Source organism: Blastomyces dermatitidis (genome assembly GCF_000003525.1).
Source record: "Blastomyces dermatitidis ER-3 genomic scaffold supercont1.4, whole genome shotgun sequence".
In the NCBI taxonomy this organism is placed as follows: domain Eukaryota; kingdom Fungi; phylum Ascomycota; class Eurotiomycetes; order Onygenales; family Ajellomycetaceae; genus Blastomyces; species Blastomyces dermatitidis.
The window spans coordinates 4385426-4404728 of NW_025544777.1; the positions used below are offsets into that span (position 1 = coordinate 4385426).

The window sequence follows — 19303 nt, forward strand, 5'->3', positions numbered from 1 at the left end:
CGTTGGACATGGGCCTGCTTAAAGATGTATATCTCACCGTAACTCATTGTCCGCGGTGACTAGCACATCCTACACGGGTTGGTGTAATGCTAGCTCAAAGAAGCGAAAAAATGTCAAGTAGACGGGGAAGCGGGTGTGGTTCAATTGGGGGGTTGGAATGTCGATGAAGATGAGGATGAGGACGCGGAGTTGGAGTTGGAGTGGGTTTGATATTTAACCCGAGAGTTGCATGTGTCATACCATACATACCATACCATACCATACCATGGGCGGCCGCTTGGCGTGTGTGGTGTCTGTCTGGTCTGTGTGCTCAAACTTTAAAAGCTCTCCCTGTCAAGCTTCCCGCCTCAACTTCCAAGTCAAGGCGCGATTGGCGGCGGATTCTGGCGCCCAACACCTTCGTTATTATTGGCCAGCGATGTGAGACGGACGGCCAGACCGAATTCCTCATGATAAGGAATTCCTCTTGTTCATTCGCCCGTCAGACATCTTACGCAGACCCGAGGCTAAAACGCCTGCGCCATTCCAGGGCCAAATGAGCGATACCGGCCGCTATTTCAGCCAGGATCTGACGAGTTAGGAATCCTCCTGCTAGTTACTACTGCCAAAGGCCAGCCTCGAGAACCTCTCTTCGATAGTAACGTTACCTGGGCGGCGCACACTGGATCCAGGATATGGACGGGCACACAGTTATTTCCCTAGTAGTAGGCCTCTTGGGTTTTACATTAAACAGATAAGAAGCGCTGACAATATCTACCTACATAGTAAGACCACTGTCAAAGAGCCTATCGGGATTAGAAACAGTGCCCGCTGCAACCTTGAGACAAATAAAAGGTCTTAGTGCATGGTTACTCAAAAAAAGCCACCACCATGGTTGCGGGGATCAAGCATTCGAGCAAGAAAGCCACTGACATACGCATAGTATATGCCTACCGGCGGGGGGCGGCAATTGATGAATGACAATGGGTAATGAGAATTTTTGCTGCGCCCAAGCTTCTTAAAATTGGGATGATTGGATATATCATATGCCCTCCAAAAAGGCCATGAGAAGTGGCTGGACAAAGAAGCTTTTCGCATCCCTGAACAAGCAAAGAACGTCTGATTGGCAACCTACCGCTCCCAAATGGGCGTTGTGAGCCGATAATGCCCTTTTCCGGTCCGAGACTTCACCTGATGAAACCATATACAATGGTTGAACATTCGGAGACACCGGAATGAACATTATTTATTGGGACGACGCAGTTGACTATCAAGAAGCATATGGCCATAAAATCCCCTCAGCTTCAAGAAGCTGTCTCAACTAAGCCTAGCTGTGGTGCTTAGGAACTGCTATTCCCAATCCAACAACCCTAGCTGGTGCGCCCCAGTGACCTCAGTGACCAAACAACTGGGGCAGCGAAGTCTTGCATGGCCTATTGCCTGAGACAAAAGCGTCTTTCCTTCGCATCAATTTGTCAATCAGCACAGATCGGAGTAGCGAGTTCTTCCCGATAAATTCAATTCATTCATTATTAAGCCAGTACATGCTGAGGGAGGTATTTTCAAAAGTCGCACGCGCCAAGTTCGAAGCACCAACACCACGCTTAAAAGGTTATACCAGCCATGTATAGTCTAACAGCCAGTACATGTCTATAAATCGGCCGTGACGTTTAAACCAAACATCATAACTCAAAAACAATGTATAAACATACTCATCACTACTCGTCACCTTTAGGAGGAGGATTCCTCCCTCACGACGCCATTTTTAACAGGCTGGAATCCAGCCTCGCTCTTCTCAGCATTCAGCAGCTCGTCCAATGCCTTCTGTGCATCCCAATTTTCGTCATGCAGATTATCCCCAGCGAGGTCAATCCACGCCCTCCATGCTTCAGAGTTAGGAGCTGCGCCGCTCACCCGCACCCAGTCGGTGAACTTGGAAACATGAATAGCTTTCCACAGCGCCTGCGTGTATGTCTGCGCGTCTGTGTTTCGTATCTCTTTCATTTCATAACGTATAAGGTTCCAATGCCATCCTCTAGGGAACAGTGCGGCGATCTGATAGCAGCCGTTGAGTAAAACGTATGAACCGCCGAGTGCCGCCTGCATGGTCCAGGTAGAATTTCCCATCAGGATCACCGCGCTCATGAGCAGAAATGTGCCCACCCCAACTAACGCGCGGAATATCTGGTCACTGACGACGTAGCTACATTCTTCTGTGCCCGTGTAGAGTTCGCGGGCGATCTCTTCTGTACACCGTATGATTATAAATGCGCCCTGTCTCGTCCGAATAATCAGGTCACCGTCCGGCACAACTGTTTTGCGTTTCCGCACCGTCAAGTTTGGATGCCACATGGAAGATAATCCAATGATACTAGATGTGAATGACACAACCACGATCGCAATGACCGCTACACCATCTTCGAGGATAATAGCCCATGCGCACAGGCCAACCGACAGAAGGAATGAAGCAACTGAGAGAAGAGCTAAGGGCGAAAAGGGCTGAGCATGAATGACACCCTTTGGCGTTCGAAGAATACGATTTCTAAGTTTCTTTTCATCACTGAGGGTGTCTGCGTAGCCTTCTCTATGTTTGATCCGGATCTCTCGAACGGCAAAGCTAGGAAGATCGATGTTGTAGACGAGGTTTGCAAAATGGTTGAGCTCCAGGAGCAGGGTGCCGGAGTGAATGCTCACGATGTGTGCCGGAATGGAAGGCAGACGTGTTGGCCGCTCGTGTCTGAGAAGCGCCTGCGGAGCAGGCAGGATACGAGGAAGCAGACACAGAATTGAAGCTGTTAGCGGTTGGGAGTGCGCCGACATGGCACTCTCGCCAATGACGGCGAGCAAACTAACAATATCCAGACTCCAGTCATCGCGGTTCTCGGGGAATCTGAGCATCTTGCTGGTTTGTGTCGATTGGTCGATTCAGCCTGCTCGTTTTTGTGGAGGATATCAGGCAGACAGTGGCTGTCTCTGTTGGCTCGAGAGACACGGGCTTTGAAGACGTCTTGGACGTCAAGTAATTTAACACATCGTAGTTTAACCCACTATTGACGCCCCGAGGATAGATTGAACAACTAGAAACCGATCTCTTGTTGCCAAAATTCCCCATGCGGGCGGCTGATAGAAGGCGGGCGCTCGGTTGTGCCGCCTTGCAGCCTTGCATCCCGTGCACTCCAGAGCTTCTGGAATGCAACAAATGCAACAAATTAGCCTATCAAAACTTGTCGGGTCTGTTGGGACCCGCTGGGCGTGGCTAGTTTAGTGCAAGAAACGGCCCGTGTACGAAGGCCAATGGCCAGAAAAGGAGTGGTGTGCGGATTCAAAGGCATCCCATCCGCCGCAGTCAGTCACAGCCACGCGCCAGTGGAGGCCGCTATTGGAGACAGGAGAGATCCGAGATGGATTTCAGCCACTTCTTGAAATCCGTCGTGGATTTTGTTGACAATTCGACCACCGGTGACAGAATCTTCCAACACAAAAGAACGAAGAAAGGAATCCTCATCACGAAACGCCAGCGGGGGGGGATGAAACCAGCGGAATAAAGATTGCTTTAAGTAAATGGATAGAACAAAGCACCGCCTCACTGAGCATTCGATGCTCAATTTCATGATCTATATATTCCCGAGGTGCTCACAGTTAACAGAGTCGTAATATTATTGAAACGGGGAACAAGCATCTCAGGGTGTAGAATCGAAACTCCCCAGCATATCGAAGATCTCAACCCTCAGAAAGGAAATGGTCCACCTCCAATGGATACAGGAAACTTTTTCCTACAACAAAAAAACTCAGAGGAATAAACATTCCTCGACGCACAGCCCAACCTCAACCACCCCGGCGTCAGCAGCAGATTATTTCGAAGCCCTCAACACACTGCAACAGCAAGAACGCGAACTAGCCTTCGATGCCGCCGCCATCGCCAAAGCGTCTAAAAGCGAGAAAGATGCAGCTTCAGTTCTAGAAGCGATCCGCGGCCAGGAGCGGAGGAGATATCTGGCATCGGGCGCCTCGGACTATTTTCTCGCGAATACTGGCCTGATCAATCATGGTAGTGACTTGATGCAAGTAGCCCAAAGGCTGCCCAAGGGTGCGCATCTGCACTGCCATTTCAACACTATCCTTCATCCTTCATTCCTTGTCTCCCAAGCGCGCAATATCAAATGCATGTTCATCCGGAGCACGTTGTCTTTGAATGCACAGCTTGGTAATTTGAACAATACAGCCATAACATTTTCTGTCCTACGGGATTCGACTAAGGGAGCAGATATTTTCGACACAAATTACAAACCTTTGGCTTGGATGAGATATTCCAAGTTTCTAGAGGATTTTCCTGGGGGCGCGGAAAGGGCGGAGGAATGGCTGGTGAATAAACTGCTTATTTCGCCGGAGGATGCCCACGGGATGGATCAAACTTTAGATGGGTATGATTACATCCTTATTTTCCCCCTTTATATATGACCAGAACTCTCTTACTAAAAATCCACATGTAGTGTTTGGGATCTATTCAATCGCAGCACACAGATGATGAAGGGGCTGTTCAATTATGAATCTGCGTTCCGAAACTATATAGGAAAAGCTATTGACAGTTTCGTCGAAGACAACGTTATGTACGCTGAAGTCCGGCCAAACTTCTTCGACAAGTACATTCCAAGCGACGACGGCGAGAGACAATTAGATCACCGTGTTTGGATGCAGATCATCCGGGACGAAGTTAAGGCTAAAATCAAGCAACTCGATGCAGACGGCAAAGGCGCTGGCCGTTTCAAGGGCTTGAAAGTAATCTACTGCGCTCCACGCTCTATTAAAAATGAGGACATGACCTGGTGTCTCAAAGATTGCATCTCGTTAAAGCAGGAATTTCCAGAATTGATCTGCGGTTCGTGATTTTCATCCCCCATTTTTTCCCACCCACAAAAGCGTTGTCGCCATTTAACTAAAATCCCCCTACCCAAATAGGATTCGATATGGTCGGCTGCGAAGGCCGAGGCAACCCAATCCGACACTACATCTCCGAACTCCTGCAGTTTAAAGCTGCGTGCACCGCACTCGACTTGGACATCCCGTTCATCTTCCACGCGGGGGAGACGCTTGAGAGCCAAGGACCAACAGACAACAACCTCTACGATGCCATTCTGCTTGGCTCCAAACGCATCGGCCACGGTTTCTCGATGCCGCAACACCCGCTACTCATGCAGCTATGTCGTGATCGTGGCATTGCGCTAGAGGTCTGCCCTATCTCCAATGAGGTCCTTCACCTATGCGCGTCCATGAAGGGCCATGTGTTACCAACGCTTCTGGCAAATTCGGTGCCATGTACGATTAATAGTGATAATCCGGCGTATTTTGGGTGAGTCCTTCAGACATGCTTTACTTTTGAAGACCCTTGTGTGTGTGTGTGTGTGTAGATCGCGTGGCTAAGCCAATTTTCTTCTCGAACGATAAGCTCTTCACTCTCACACGATTTTTACCAAACCATCCTACACCACGACTCCATGACGCTTTTTGGCTGGCGTGTTCTGGCCGAGTGGAGCATTGAACATTCATGCATGGATGCAGAGCAGAGGGCTGATGCATTTAGGACGTGGGAGGCTAATTGGGCGAAGTTTTGCCAATGGATCGTTGAGGAATTTGGACCGGAGTATTTGAGCTTTCCGGTCTCCACGGGAGTGAGAAATCCGAATTGACCGATCTTTAGTTATCAATGGTTGGGAATCTAGAAACGGGGGGAGGGATTGTTCGCCATATATAGATGATACCGGGTGGCATACTGGTGGAGCTGGTGTTAGGTGGGCGTGGGAGTTTGGCCCTTTTTCCTGTTTTCTTTTACCATATATACCCCCTTTTATGAAGCCTTAGTCTACGTTTACGTTATTTCAATTACGATTCGAATGAATCTCAATGTCCTGGATTTTGTTTCGCTCGTTACGGGGACGGGCAATTTATTCTTGCGATTCTCTCTTCACAAACCATAAAACATAGGGACAGCCTGATTTTCAAAAGTAGGATAAATTCCGTATAATTACAAGGTATTAATGTAATATCAAGATCAGTAGGGTATCTATAGAAATCATTTGCTGTATGGTGATTATTTGGGGAAGTGGTATAATACGTAGATACAGAAACCCAAACGCCGATGCTTCCATGCAATGAGGACGGTAAGAGACACCACCCTAGTTGAGAAAATCGCCGAATCAACAACCCAACCTTTTTCTTGTGGCCCAGCATATGGACACTCACCGAATTTCAATCCTCTCATACCCCAATTCCTGACTTTTTTCTAAAAATTCACCTTCCATCATTCCATGAATATACGACTCGCCCACAAGGGTAGAACAACCCCTTCCACCACCATCGCTGCCAACACCAGCACTAACATCCATCTCTCTAAGGATAAACGGTGTAAACCCTCCACCCAAAACTGCTACCTTATCTCCAACCTTCACCCTCGTCTTTCCCTTCGGCCCGATCCCCATATACCCCTTGCGCGTGGTGAAAAAGGCCCGATCATAGAGCGTCCGGCGTAATTCGAGTAAATACAGGTCCCATTTCTCTGTGGGGTCCGGCTTGAGGAGGTGTTCGAGGTCATTGAAGAGGCCTTCTTGGACAATGGGTATATCCACGGTTGTCATGCGGTCGCGGAGCAGGTAGAAGAAATAGCGTTCCGCCTCGTCCAGCGCCGGGCGCACGTTGGCGTTGTTGGCGATTAAAGTGCGGTAGAGAGCTTCGTTGTGCGATTGGTTTGTAGTGGTGTAGCTGGTAGTTGTCGTTCTTGCTTTCATGATATTTATGAGATTGCGAAGGATGAAGCGTTCGTTGGCCGTGGTTACGACTTCGGACGCATAGCTTATTGTGTCAAAGATGTTGCCGTTGACGAACAGGGAGGTGTCTGTGCAGTGGATGTCGCCTTTTATGAGTTGGCTTAGCCGGTCACTTTGGCGTATTAGAGGGTGGAGAGGTTTTGTGTTGGCTGACCAGTCGGGAACCCACGACGGCATATCTTGGCGCTCTCGGGCATTTGGCGGGTATTCGTTTGTGAGAAGCTTGAGGTTTTGTTCTTCCATGAAGATGTATGCAGCTGTTTCACGATATACGTGTTCGACTGGCTTTGTGTAGTCCGCTTTTATTTTCTTCGGTTGCCTATCGATGGGTGAGGTATGGTTGCCACACATGAGACCAAGTAGCGCAAACACTTTGTCGCGGGGGTCTAAGGCTTTCGAGGCGCGGAAATGGCGGAGGAGAGTGCGCAGGCGCAGGTCACGCTTCTCAAACCTCCGCTCAATGCGCCGTATAAGAGCGATGAGGAATAGTGTTGAGGGCTGAGGCTCCCGGAATGCTCGAAACTCATCTTGGACAATGTGATTTGCAGCTCGATGGAAGGAAGTCCAGTCCACTATCCACCCCCCGCATATCACAGAGGCAGCTTTGGAGACGATGATCTCTTGTATGATCCAGGTCCGTTTGAAGTACGGTCGAGTGAATACATCGATGATGGAGTTCCATAGGGCTTTATTGGACGGATCCAAGAGTTGGTTTGCATGGGGCTCCGCCGTAGAACGGGGCGGCATAGGTGGAGGTTTGTCGTCCTGTGATCCCTGCGCAGCCCAATTCTCTGCCAATGCCGGAATAATCTCAAAGGCCGCACCTGTATGTTCCTTCTCCTCTCCAATCCAAATTAACGCCCTGTGAGCATTTCGATAGATGTCCCTCATCAGCGAAACCTGATGAGAGCGCTCCTGGCTATTATCCTGATCAATGCAGATGGCGTCTACCCATATCAATCTCCTCCGGTTCGTATATCGCAGACGTTTTAGCCCTGCTCTCAGGTTGGCGGACAGACGAAATTCTTGCGAGCCACATTTTACTGGTCTCAAACCCAAGTTCCCTGCCCATTCGTATGATAAAGCTTCGTAGGCGGGGGCGTTTTGCAGGGTCGTATGTTGTAAATTTAGCTGTAGGTTGTCGTTGCTCTGGCCTGGTAGGATCTCCGCTAGCCGTATCGAGTCGCTCTGTTCCAAAGCTGTATGGTTATAAGGCCGGCGTGTAGGCAAAGACATGCATACAGCATGTTGACTTTTAGCTGAACAGAGGAAGCGGGCGGGGACAACACGAAGTTCATGCAAGGCCAACATATCTCGTTTGTCTGCACCCTCCTGTAAATACTGCAACTATGAGAACATTAGTAAATTAGAATTAATTGTTATTAGGGGGCATGGTTGTGTAGTAGCTGGCGCTTCTTCAACGACTGTGTTTGTCCAATCTGAATTGGAGGGAGAGCGCCTGAAGTAACTATTTGGGAAACAGGAGCGGTATTATAAGTTAATCTTTCTAAGATGCTTCTTCTCCAGTGCAATGAATGCCTCAAATCCTAGCCATTACGCTCCCGGGAGACGAAAACCGCATTGGCAGATGGAGCGAAACCCCCAGGGCTTTAAATAGGACCGATTGAAAGAGCCTCAAGGAGGCAATAAATAGCTTCCAGCCTTGCACATAGCCCCCTGTCGGAGCTCCAAATAAAAATAAATGCCCCGCAGCTCCCAATTACGAGCCTAGGCTTTGCAAAAGGAAGTTGAGCTATCTGAAATTTCAGGTTAAGCTGCCCCCATGTTTCCGCTGCTGGGGGGGAACCCATTAGTTACTACTTACTATAAATAGGTTAATAATATTTAATTGGTGAACGGCTTATGCAAAAGCCAGGGAGCCCCAAACCAGCATCAGCTATTTATTTAGGCTAGTTCAATTGTTCTTGCAGACTTGCGCCAAGTCATTTCGACAGGCCATGATTGCAAGCCGCGGTTGGTTTGTTCTTGAGCAGATTTGTTGATAATAATTGGAGGAACATTTTCAGAATGAGTACATCCGTACAGAGTAGTGCGGATATCCTGGTATTATAACCTCAACGAGACCCATCTGGACAAGCCAAGTGATGAACAGAGCAGAACAGGAAACTGCTTAGGAATAAAGGATCTCTGGTGGTCATTTGTGAGCGGCTTCATCTTCTTCCCCAATCCCAAGTTTCGCTGGATTTCAACTGTGTCTAGGTGTTGGCTGCACTCTCCTCCTCCTCCTCCTCCTCCTCCTCTCTCACAGTTCTTTCAATCTGCAATTTGTGCTTTTTGTCAATAATCATCACTTTTCTAACGATCTCCAGGATGACCTGGGGATTTGTTTTCAATATTCAAACACTGCAGAATGGCGAAACAACATGGGATGCGAAGCCCTCCTTTGCCACGTGGATATCCTCAAATGAATATACTCAATTGAGTAAACTCTGCTCAGGCTTGCAGCTAGGATAGCATGGTGTTCTACACCTTTGTCAAATTCCAGGTAAGCCGATTTGGGTCCTCAGGATGGAAACCACAGGTTGAAGCCATGGTTGGTGCTGAAATGAATGCTGGGGGCGGCGGACCAGTTTGTTTCATGTTGTGTAAATAAATATCACTCAAGCTGTCATTCTGGTCATCCCGCCAACGAGCTTCAACAGTGAATATGTTTGCTGCAGGTATTGAATGAAGTCGGTGATGGGCCCACATTGTGGCTGTGAACAGTGAGTGAGTGCTTTGGATATTGATATTTGTGGAGATAGCACCGCAATAGTTAAATGTAACTTACTGTTGTCAGTGCGGAATAAACCGATCTCGAATTGAAGGTATGAATAACTATGTAGACACCTAACAAGCACATATCTATAGTCCGTAGATGGGCGTTCGTTGAAATACGTCATTGCATGATGCCGTAGAGGTAGATTCTGTTTTCTCAACGGAGGGATATTATATTATATATATATATATATATATATGAGCAATTTATACTATAATAATATTTATCAAAAGACACTTTACAAGCCAACTTCTACAGCATTCAGTTGCCACTTACATCCATGAATAGCGCGCGATATAACGTATAGCTGCCGCATGTGTACTTGAAGATATAAATTACCAACTGATATATCTCAGAATGCCATCGTGACAGTGTAGAATATTATTTAATATCAGAAGTGGCTTGCGACTCAAATACTGCCGGAACAAGGCGTTCGTTCTCCCACCAGCAGCGGCTTAAATATTTAAATATTTCCGTGTATTTATTCAAGTCACCATTTCTGCGTTGTGAATAGAGGTAACTAAGTATTTAAACTAACTATTATAACAAGGTTCACACTTATTAAGTTGATATGATAAATATGATATTTAAATGTCGGATATTAGACTTCGCTGTTAAATACAAGAAGAATTCCCGCCACTCAGCCCTGTGACACTGATCTGGCTGCAGGAGAAACGATATTTTAAGTCGACTATTTATTTAAATCAATACAATCAAAAATAATAAAAAAAAAAGTGAAATAAAAAAGCAACATCCACACCAACTACTCTCCACCTATTTATCTATCCCCGGTCTCGCTCCAACCAGCAACATCTGTTCACAACACAGTGTCTACCTGTTTGTTTTTTGATTCTGTGTCTTGAATTTTCGGGCCCCAAGAGGCACAAGCCGCACTTTGCCATTGCCCCGGCGATATCCTGCCCGCAAATAATGGACAACGTGAGTGCTTTCCCTGGATCCTTTCTCTTCATCTGTATATTTATAATAACTACACCATGCCGTATCAAACCTCCTCCCCCGGTCTTCAACCACCAGCCTTAGCCACTATGGGCGACCATGATGGAAATACGACTGACATGCCCTCGTTAATGGATAATCTGCAGCTTACGGATAATGATATGATTGTTGATGGCTACGACCAGTACGGTAATGACCGCTCTGATGTCGTCGTCGTTTCACCCCCGGGATCCGCCAGTGAGCCCGAACCGGAGCCTCTGGCTAACGACTGTATGTTTTTGCTCTCCCTTCCCTTTCTTTCTCCCTTTCTTTGCTCCTCTCTTTCCTCCATGGCAATACGAATTATCCAAGCCCTCGTCTCTACCGCGTACGGTGCCTTATCGATTGCGATGCCCCGCTTGACCTTGCTGCAAACCTCTTGTCGGCAGCCCGCCACCCGCCGCACACCGACACGCAGCCCCCCCTCCTCTGCCATAATGGATCCTGTGATGGAGTGTCATGTTCTTTGGGTTGGTCTATATTCTAACAAACCATCCTGTTTGTAGATGAGGCGATGATGGCAAAGGTGCTACCCGAGAATCCGGATTTAGAAACAGAAGCCCAGACATATCACACATGGAACATCGAGAACTGGACAAAAATGCGGCGAAAGGAACATGGTCCGGTTTTTGAATGCGGAGGAGCTCCATGGTGCGTTTTTCCTGATGATTCCAGTCCCCAACCCGTTATGCGATCGTTTACGAAGTGAGAGCTTGCTTTCTAATCCCCGGGAATTTTAGGCGGGTTCTGTTTTTCCCATTCGGAAACGGCGTCGAACATGCATCGTTCTATCTCGAACACGGCTATGAGAAGTCACCTCCGGATGGTTGGTATGCTTGTGTACAGTTTGCGTTGGTCCTATGGAATAAAAACGATCCTTCCCTGTATATTACACATGGTATGCAGCTCCTTTTCTACCTCCAAAATAAGATATATCAACTAACACCTGGACCCCGGCTATCTTTCGGCTCTCTAGTCGCACACCACCGCTTCAACGCAGAAGAGGCAGACTGGGGTTTTACACGGTTTTGCGAACTGCGGAAACTATTCCAGCAGTCTTTCAACGAGAAAGGTACTCCCTTGGTAGAAAATGAGGCCGCCAACCTTACCGCATACGTCCGCGTTGTAAAGGATCCAACAGGGGTTTTATGGCATAGTTTCCAAAAGTCTGTATATCGCGTCCTGCCACTTCAACTCTACCCAGCTAACAACCCACTGCAGTTATGACTCGAAGAAGGAAACTGGGATGGTTGGGCTCAGAAACCAGGGCGCCACCTGCTATCTAAATTCATTACTACAGTCCTTATTTTTCACAAACTCGTTCCGAAAGGTGAGACTCCATCTGGCCCCGTGCTAACAACATCCGCTGAATCCGAGGTGGTAGGCCGTGTATCAAATACCCACGGAGCAAGACGCCAATAAGTCAAATTCCGCGTGGACCCTTCAACGACTATTTTACCATCTCCAAACTAGCGATCTTCCAGTGTCGACAGCCGAACTCACATCCTCCTTCGGCTGGGAATCGAGACATACCTTTGAACAACAGGATGTCCAAGAGCTTTCAAGATTATTGATGGACAAACTGGAAGGACAAATGAAGGGCACTCCTGCTGAAAAAGCACTCCCTTCACTTTTCGTTGGAAAGACAAAGACGTATATATCTTGCATTCACGTTGACTATGAGTCGTCCAGAATAGAGGACTTTTGGGATATCCAGCTGAACGTTCGGGGTAACCGGACGCTTGATGACAGCTTCAAAGATTATATTCAGGTGGAAACATTGGAAGGCGAGAACAAGTATGATGCTGGAGAGCCTTATAAACTTCAAGAGGCAAAAAAGGGCGTGATATTCGAGAGCTTCCCTCCCGTTCTTCACCTGCACCTCAAACGATTTGAATATGACATCAACCGAGACGCGATGATGAAAATCAATGACAGGCTTGAATTCCCAGAGGAGTTTGACGCGGCACCGTACCTTTCCGAGGATGCGGATAAATCGGAACCTTGGATCTATCAACTTCACGGCGTTCTTGTACATAGCGGTGACTTCAATGCTGGGCACTACTATGCATATCTACGTCCAACAAAGGATAGTGTGTTTTATAGGTTTGACGACGACAAAGTTATTCGCTCAACCATGAAAGAGACCTTAGAAGAAAATTTCGGTGGAGAATATCCCAACCTCGCTAATGGGACGGCCGGAGTCAGACAGCCATATATGCGAGGCTACTCCACAAAGCGCTCAATGAACGCGTACATGCTGGTTTACATCAGGAAATCTCGAGTGGATGAGGTCCTCGTTGATTTGAAGAAAGATGACGTACCTGCACACCTCGGTACGTCGTTCTATTGTGTATTCCTTTTTGCCAATAAATTAAAAAATTATCCAAATCTACGATTGCTAACCCCGTCTAAATCATAATAGAAAAGCGCCTTAATGAAGAACGTGCTGAATTAGCGCGGAAGAAAAAGGAGCGAGAGGAACAGCATCTTTATATGAACGTTGGGTTGTTAACCGATGAGTCCTTCAAGTCTCATCACGGATTCGATTTGACCAGCCTGGATTTGGAGCCTAATAATCCCGCAGCTGCCAAAATGTACCGTGTCCTCAGGACCAAAACGGTTGGCGAGTTTGCGGCTGAGATTGCCGATGAAAGAGGATTGAAGCCAGAGCATATCAGGCTGTGGGTAATGGTTAACCGTCAAAATAAAACTACTCGCCCTGATCAACCCTTGAAGGATCTCGATATGTCTGTTGAGGAGGCATTCGATCGGTTTGGCACCAAGGGAAACCAGTTCGGCTTGTTTGTTGAAGAAGGAGAAATCGCAGCGGATGGAAAAACAACTTGGCCGGAAACACAAGGCAGTAATGCGACAAGCCTTGTCTTCCTGAAGCATTTTGATGTTCTCCAGCAAACTCTAACTGGAGTTGGTCATGTTTTTGTTCGAAAGCACTCGAAAGTGTCAGAACTGGCTGGCCCAATACTGGATATTATGAATTGGCCGGCAGGAACCCCATTCCTATTATATGAGGTATGTGTTTATTTCCCACATTCCACGACTCGTAGGGCTTACCAGAACAACTAGGAAATCAAACACTCCATGATCGAGCCAATGAAGTCTAAACAGACGTTCCACCAGTCGGAAATACAGGACGGTGATATCATCTGCTTCCAACGCCAAGTCAGCGATTCTGAGTATGAATAACCCTGAATATTCATTTTTCCTTCTTTTCTTATTTATAAATGCTAATTCCTCACGTAGACTCCCTCCTACTGTCCTGTACACAGACGCCAGACAATACTATGACTACCTCCTCAATCGAATCTCAGTCAAATTCGCTCCCCTAAAGCCGGATGATAGCGTAACTTTCGATTTGACACTCAGCCGCAAAATGACATACGAGCAATGGACAACGAAAGTTGGAGAACATTTGAATGTCGACCCGACTCATATACGATTTGCGCCTGTGCTACAGAACAGTGGAAAACCCAAGCCGTTCATTAAGCGAAATGCGCCACAAAATCTCCAACAGATACTCACCGGCCAGTATTCAAGTTACGGATACGCCCCGCATCGACCAGATGCCCTTTATTACGAAGTTTTGGAAACCAGTCTAAGCGAATATGAAACGAAGAAAATAATAAAGGTCACTTGGCTACCAGATGGCGTTGCCAAAGAGGTTTGTTTTTCTTCCCCTTCAATTGATTAACCGTTCATGTTCTGGCTGTCTGACAAACTCTATCTGGTGCAGCAACCATTTGATGTTCTCGTCGCTAGGAACGGCACCATTGGTGACCTCGTCTTGAGCTTCAAGAAGAGGGCCAATCTCGATGAGGAGACGTCCCAAAATCTGCGTGTTTATGAAGTCTATGGCGGCAAGGTGTTGAAAGAAATCCCTGAACACTTCTCCATTCTCAGCCTCTCAGACTATGTGATCCTCTACATCGAGAGGATACCACAGGAGGAACTTGAGATGCAAGAAGGTGAATTCACGCTTGACTGTTTCCACTTCGATAAGGATCCCAACAAGCCGCATGGTATCCCGTTTAGATTTGTTGTGAAGCCGGTACGGATATATCCATGTTTTTCAGAGCCCAGATACCGCTCTCCAACCCTCTTGCACACCATGAAAATACATTGCTAACCATACTTACACTTTATAGGGCGAGATCTTCAAGCAGACAAAGGAACGGCTCTCGAAACGAACAGGTTTTCGAGGCAAGCAGCTTGAGAAGATCAAGTTTGCCATGGCCATACGTCAGGGATTCTGTGTCCCAAGATATCTTGAAGATGGTACGTCGTCTCCTTTAGAAGTTCATTCATCCTTTCCTTTTTCTTCTCCAACGGGTTGGACACTGTCAACCCTGATGCCGTATTATTTTTCTGTCGCTAACCTGTTTCTCTTTTTCACTATGGTCCGTTTTACAGACGATATTCTGGCAGATCTAGTTACCGAGCCACAAGAAACGCTCGCGCTGGATTATGTAAATAAGAACAGAAGCTTCTGGAGAAGTGAAAGTTTCTTTATTCGATAGACGCATGATTGAAAATGGGCCAGGCGTTTGATGTTACTTTTATTTTATTTTACTTTATTTTATTTCGATTCTTGTCTTCGTTTTTCGCGCTATATGGTGGTTTTATCCTCTATAATTTCGACCTGTTTCCATTCCTATTTCTCTTCTTTTTTCACTCTCCCCGTATTTCTTCATCCCAATATTTCTTACTTCTTCCTTCTTCTCGTTCGTACGGAGGTAGTTGCTTTCCGCCCTTCTTTTTTCAATCTCGACATAATTTCTCTATATCAAAAACTGAGATAAGAACTGTTGTATTGCAGTACTTGCTATGTCCGAGAATATTTTAACCGAAAACAGGGGCCTTTACGCCTCGCGTTCTCATACGAATGCGAAGATATAAAATTTATTTAGTTAGATGACAGTAGAGGACGCAAATGACAAATGAGCCAGATCTGGATTTCCGCAATCATCCTAATGGAACTCCGGACTGTCTTATCCGTTTCATGCTCCGTGCTGTTTTTCTGGCTCATGAGCCTGAACATGAATGTCAGTGTTTGGGGTAGAGGGATGTGTTGGAGCTGGACCTGAATGATAAGGAACATTATTGGTTTCGAATTGCGCATCTTCTTGATATCAACCTTTTTTTTTGGGTCGTAATATGTTGCTTATGTCACAGATAACTGAGTTAACTAAGTATGCAAACAGTGCAAACAAACCCCCTGTTCGGGCCAAATGGCCAAATGGAACAACAAAGCTACCTGTCGACATTTATTTATTTATTACTCTTCACCATCTACAAACGACTAACTCTCAATCCCACGACATCGCACGAGGCCCGGCCCATTGTAACAATGCGGTTACATACAGTTGCACTCAGCCTGCTGGCCTACGGGTTCACCCTCGTCTCCGCAACTGCCCTCACATACAAGCTCGATGCGAGTGAGAAGGCCTGCTTCTATTCGTATGTCAATGAGCCGCCGGCGAAGATTGCATTTTATTTTGCGGTTAGTATACATTCGACAGCTTTTTAAAAATGGTGTCTGGGATAAAGGGGAATTTTGGGTCATTGGGTTTTGAATCGTTAGCTTGTCGTAGCAAATGTGCATCATATGAACTGCCGACTAACTTCTGTGTGATATTTTCTTTTCTTTTATAGGTACAATCTGGCGGTTCCTTCGATGTCGATTACTCAGTGGTTGGTCCTGGCGAGAGGGTAATTGTCGACGGACACAGAGAGAGACAGGGCGACTTTGTCTTCAGCGCAGATACCGCAGGCGAGTACCGGTTCTGCTTTGACAATGAGATGTCAACTTTTGCGGAGAAGATGGTGGACTTTGAGATTGCGGTATGTTTTTTGTTCCCCGCATCTTTCACACTATGTATGCGTGTAAGAGCTTGCTGGACCTTGTTATACCTAACCGTCATGCGCTTCGTTTTTCCCTTGCTACAGGTCGAGAATGAAGAAAAGACCAAACTCCCGGCGAAGCAGGGGGCGCCTCCCGAACAAGCGTCTGCACTCGAAGAATCCATCTTTAAGATCTCAGGCCAGCTGGCGACAATCAGTCGAAACCAGAAGTACTTCCGAACGCGCGAGAACCGCAATTTCAGCACTGTCCGCAGTACCGAGCAGCGAATTTTCAAATTTAGCGTTATCGAGGGTTTGATGATGATGACAATGGCCGGATTGCAGGTGTTTATTGTTCGGTTCTTTTTCCAGGGCGCGAGGAAAGGTATGCCCTTTCGTCTTCTACTACTTCTCCCTTCTTTCAATGGCTTCAAAGGATTATCTCCCCAAAGTAGTGAGCCATTGTCATTCTTTTTCCAAATATAGAATTGCTAATACTCGATATTTGTTGCTTCTCTTTAGGCTACGTATGATAAAGCGGCTATCGGCGGGGATCTTTTTTCTTTCTTGTTTGAATTGACTTTACATTCAGCGACAGGACGACATGGGCTTTTCTTATATTAATTTATGGTATAAATGAGAATGAATTTGTTCATATTCATATATTATTGATAGTTCGGCTGGCACGCAGAATCTGTTATAATGATAGAGCCTCATTTAGTTTATAAGGGTCTCTACTACTTTTATTATACCTGTCCGATTAAATCCTCGTTGCAATTGTCATGTGTGTGTTGGCTAGTTATTTATTTATATATTTTACTCTTAAATTACCGTACAGGCAAGCTGGATTTTCCATTTCTGTGGCATTGTGCAACCTTCTCCCTCCCTGCATGTGAAGATCGAGATTTATTCTACTCCGTTAACATCATGAATGGATCATTGTGGCGCAGCAATATAATCACGTGATAGTGTGTTGAGGCTGGATAATGATGTCATGATGAGGTCGCCTCATCGACTGCAAACCAACCTCACCTTGAATGTTCAGGTGGTGACCAGTTGTGACTATCAAAAAAGGCCAACAATGCATATCCTATCCACTAGTTACCTGGCTAATAGACATTACATTTTTTATTATGGGTTCAAGACTCCAATTCCAATTGTCATTGTGGTGAGTGTGGGTCTTTGGATAGAGTCGAAACCAGAATGTCAATCTTGCAGGCGGCTAATCATATATAATGTAGGATCACAAGTGCTCTCTTTTGCCAAGGGTAGTTTGTTATATACGTTAACCTTGAAGCCTCTCCACCGCGCGGGTCTTAGGGTTTTTAGCTACTATAACGCGTTCTATAGCAATGAATAGCACGTGGCGAGGCCTTTGACCGCCATCCTGCAGTTTGGTTGCATACGAGACTACTTGCCCCGCAAGAAGATCAGATAACAGGATATTCAACGAACTGGGTTACATACTTCCGTTCCTGGACGTCATACTTGTGGAGGCCAACATATCCTTGACCTCCGCACACTTGGCATTTTATCACTGTTGGTCTCCTGCCTGCATGGTGTGGAAGGTGTAAAGCTTGTCACCGCCATGGTTTAGCTGGTACCTTGTGCAGATATTTTCCCTCTGCCTGTAGTGATATCACTTCTTCATTCCTCATTCCTCATTCCTCATTTCTCATTTCCTTTTTTCTTATACCCTACGATATTTTCGCTTAGGTCTTTTCCATTGATACCCTGACGCCCAGCCATTTCATAACCTACTTCATGCTCTACCTGCTTTTTGTGGGCCATACTTCCGGCATTTATCCACGCACTGGATATTCCGGTGAAGCATATTCTTAGCTTTTTCGCCTTATGCAGGATTTCTTATTTTGAGGCCTTATTATAAGAGCAGGATGACCTGGCTAAATTCTCTCCAGCGCCACTCCCAACCTATTGGGCTTGTGTGGAAGTTGGAGGGACTATCATTTATGGCCTTTCTCAACCCCTTAAACAATAACCATCCACAACAGCTTCCCGGCTTATAGTGCTGCATTTCTCTTATATGTTACTTATTGATCTTGGACTATTTGGCCCTGATGCTTCTATATTCAGTAAAAGAACCAAAATCTCACAAATCACAAAGCATCTAACAGCACCTATTTCCATTCTCTCCCGCAACCTCCCCCCCCCCCCCCAACTATCCATCCTTTTTCATATGCAGGATTATAGGCGCTCGGCTATGGCAGGATCACATCCTGGCTCGACGGAGCGTCATCGACAATCTCCTGGGCGCCAAGATGACGCTCCCTCCTCCATCATGACCTCCGACTCGCTCCACGAGGCACAAACGTTGGAGGATTACTCTAGAATTATGCACCGGCATACACAGCGGCAGAACGAAAGGCTTCCATCAGTAGTTGGCCAAGACGGCAGCGATCGAAACGGGGACACTGGCCGCTCGCCGCGGGTCAGTCAACACAACAAAGAACAGTCAAATCTGTCATCTTGATAGGCGGGGGAACCATTAAATTTGAAATTACGGAAAGAAGAAAACGTCCCATCCGGGAGATGATGGCATTGGATATGTCTTCATCAATTTATTTGGGCATGCTTTTTCTTTACCTTCATACATCACGCACATTGACGTCTTCGTTTGCATGTCATCGCTGTCTTTTACCCTACCTAGGGAATGCTCGATTTCTAAAGGGCTTCAAAACGCGTTAGCCCTCTGCACCTAGTCCCATCCAACATTGGTAGATGGAGCAATGTGTACAAGGTATTGGTTACGCGCACATGAGATTGCGTTGCAGATCTATGACCAACTTCGTCCGCTTTCTTTTCTTTCTTTCTTTTTCCTTTTTCCTTTTTTTTTTTTTTTTTTTTTTTT

At 46.4% G+C, this 19303-nt stretch overlaps 6 protein-coding genes across 8 annotated transcripts; 4 read left to right on the top strand and 2 right to left on the bottom strand.

Moving 5' to 3' along the window:
• The first annotated feature begins 375 nt into the window (after nucleotides 1-375).
• Nucleotides 376-6028, top strand: BDCG_04412. Of its 2 annotated transcripts, none has more exons than XM_045420071.1 (5): nucleotides 376-704; nucleotides 766-4400; nucleotides 4470-4855; nucleotides 4936-5326; nucleotides 5423-6028. In XM_045420071.1, the coding sequence occupies exons 2-5, from the start codon at nucleotides 3718-3720 to the stop codon at nucleotides 5661-5663; spliced, it is 1701 nt and encodes a 566-aa protein (XP_045276250.1). In that variant the 5' UTR covers nucleotides 376-704; nucleotides 766-3717; the 3' UTR covers nucleotides 5664-6028. The 2 variants fall into 2 exon arrangements, with proteins under 2 accessions (XP_045276250.1, XP_045280866.1); XM_045420072.1 differs by having other exon boundaries at nucleotides 483-704; nucleotides 770-4400; nucleotides 5423-5966.
• Nucleotides 708-3823, bottom strand: BDCG_04411 (uncharacterized protein). Its single transcript, XM_045420070.1, has one exon. It carries the CDS (start codon nucleotides 2875-2877, stop codon nucleotides 1711-1713), a length of 1167 nt encoding a protein of 388 aa, XP_045276249.1. The 5' UTR covers nucleotides 2878-3823; the 3' UTR covers nucleotides 708-1710.
• BDCG_04413 (uncharacterized protein) lies at nucleotides 5855-9710 on the bottom strand. The gene is made up of 2 exons (XM_045420073.1): nucleotides 9589-9710; nucleotides 5855-9514 (listed from the first exon to the last, which is right to left on the bottom strand). The coding sequence occupies exon 2, from the start codon at nucleotides 8106-8108 to the stop codon at nucleotides 6213-6215; it is 1896 nt and encodes a 631-aa protein (XP_045276251.1). The 5' UTR covers nucleotides 8109-9514; nucleotides 9589-9710; the 3' UTR covers nucleotides 5855-6212.
• A 448-nt stretch (nucleotides 9711-10158) lies between these two features.
• Nucleotides 10159-15758, top strand: BDCG_04415 (the record flags this gene model as incomplete). 2 transcript variants are annotated; one of them, XM_045420075.1, is made up of 13 exons in its annotated part: nucleotides 10159-10515; nucleotides 10680-10803; nucleotides 11079-11223; nucleotides 11313-11470; nucleotides 11549-11738; nucleotides 11794-11902; nucleotides 11957-12908; nucleotides 12998-13605; nucleotides 13660-13769; nucleotides 13837-14254; nucleotides 14327-14641; nucleotides 14739-14868; nucleotides 15004-15110. In XM_045420075.1, the coding sequence occupies exons 1-13, from the start codon at nucleotides 10507-10509 to the stop codon at nucleotides 15108-15110; spliced, it is 3375 nt and encodes a 1124-aa protein (XP_045280867.1). In that variant the 5' UTR covers nucleotides 10159-10506. The 2 variants fall into 2 exon arrangements, with proteins under 2 accessions (XP_045280867.1, XP_045276252.1); XM_045420074.1 differs by having other exon boundaries at nucleotides 10172-10803; nucleotides 15004-15758.
• A 39-nt stretch (nucleotides 15759-15797) lies between these two features.
• BDCG_04416 (erp2,4) lies at nucleotides 15798-17399 on the top strand. Its single transcript, XM_045420076.1, has 4 exons — nucleotides 15798-16093; nucleotides 16246-16434; nucleotides 16540-16819; nucleotides 16957-17399. Exons 1-4 carry the CDS (start codon nucleotides 15830-15832, stop codon nucleotides 16965-16967), a joined length of 744 nt encoding a protein of 247 aa, XP_045276253.1. The 5' UTR covers nucleotides 15798-15829; the 3' UTR covers nucleotides 16968-17399.
• Nucleotides 17400-18532: 1133 nt separating this feature from the next.
• Nucleotides 18533-19303, top strand: BDCG_16929 (uncharacterized protein). Its single transcript, XM_045426110.1, has one exon. The coding sequence runs from the start codon at nucleotides 18632-18634 to the stop codon at nucleotides 18923-18925; it is 294 nt and encodes a 97-aa protein (XP_045280868.1). The 5' UTR covers nucleotides 18533-18631; the 3' UTR covers nucleotides 18926-19303.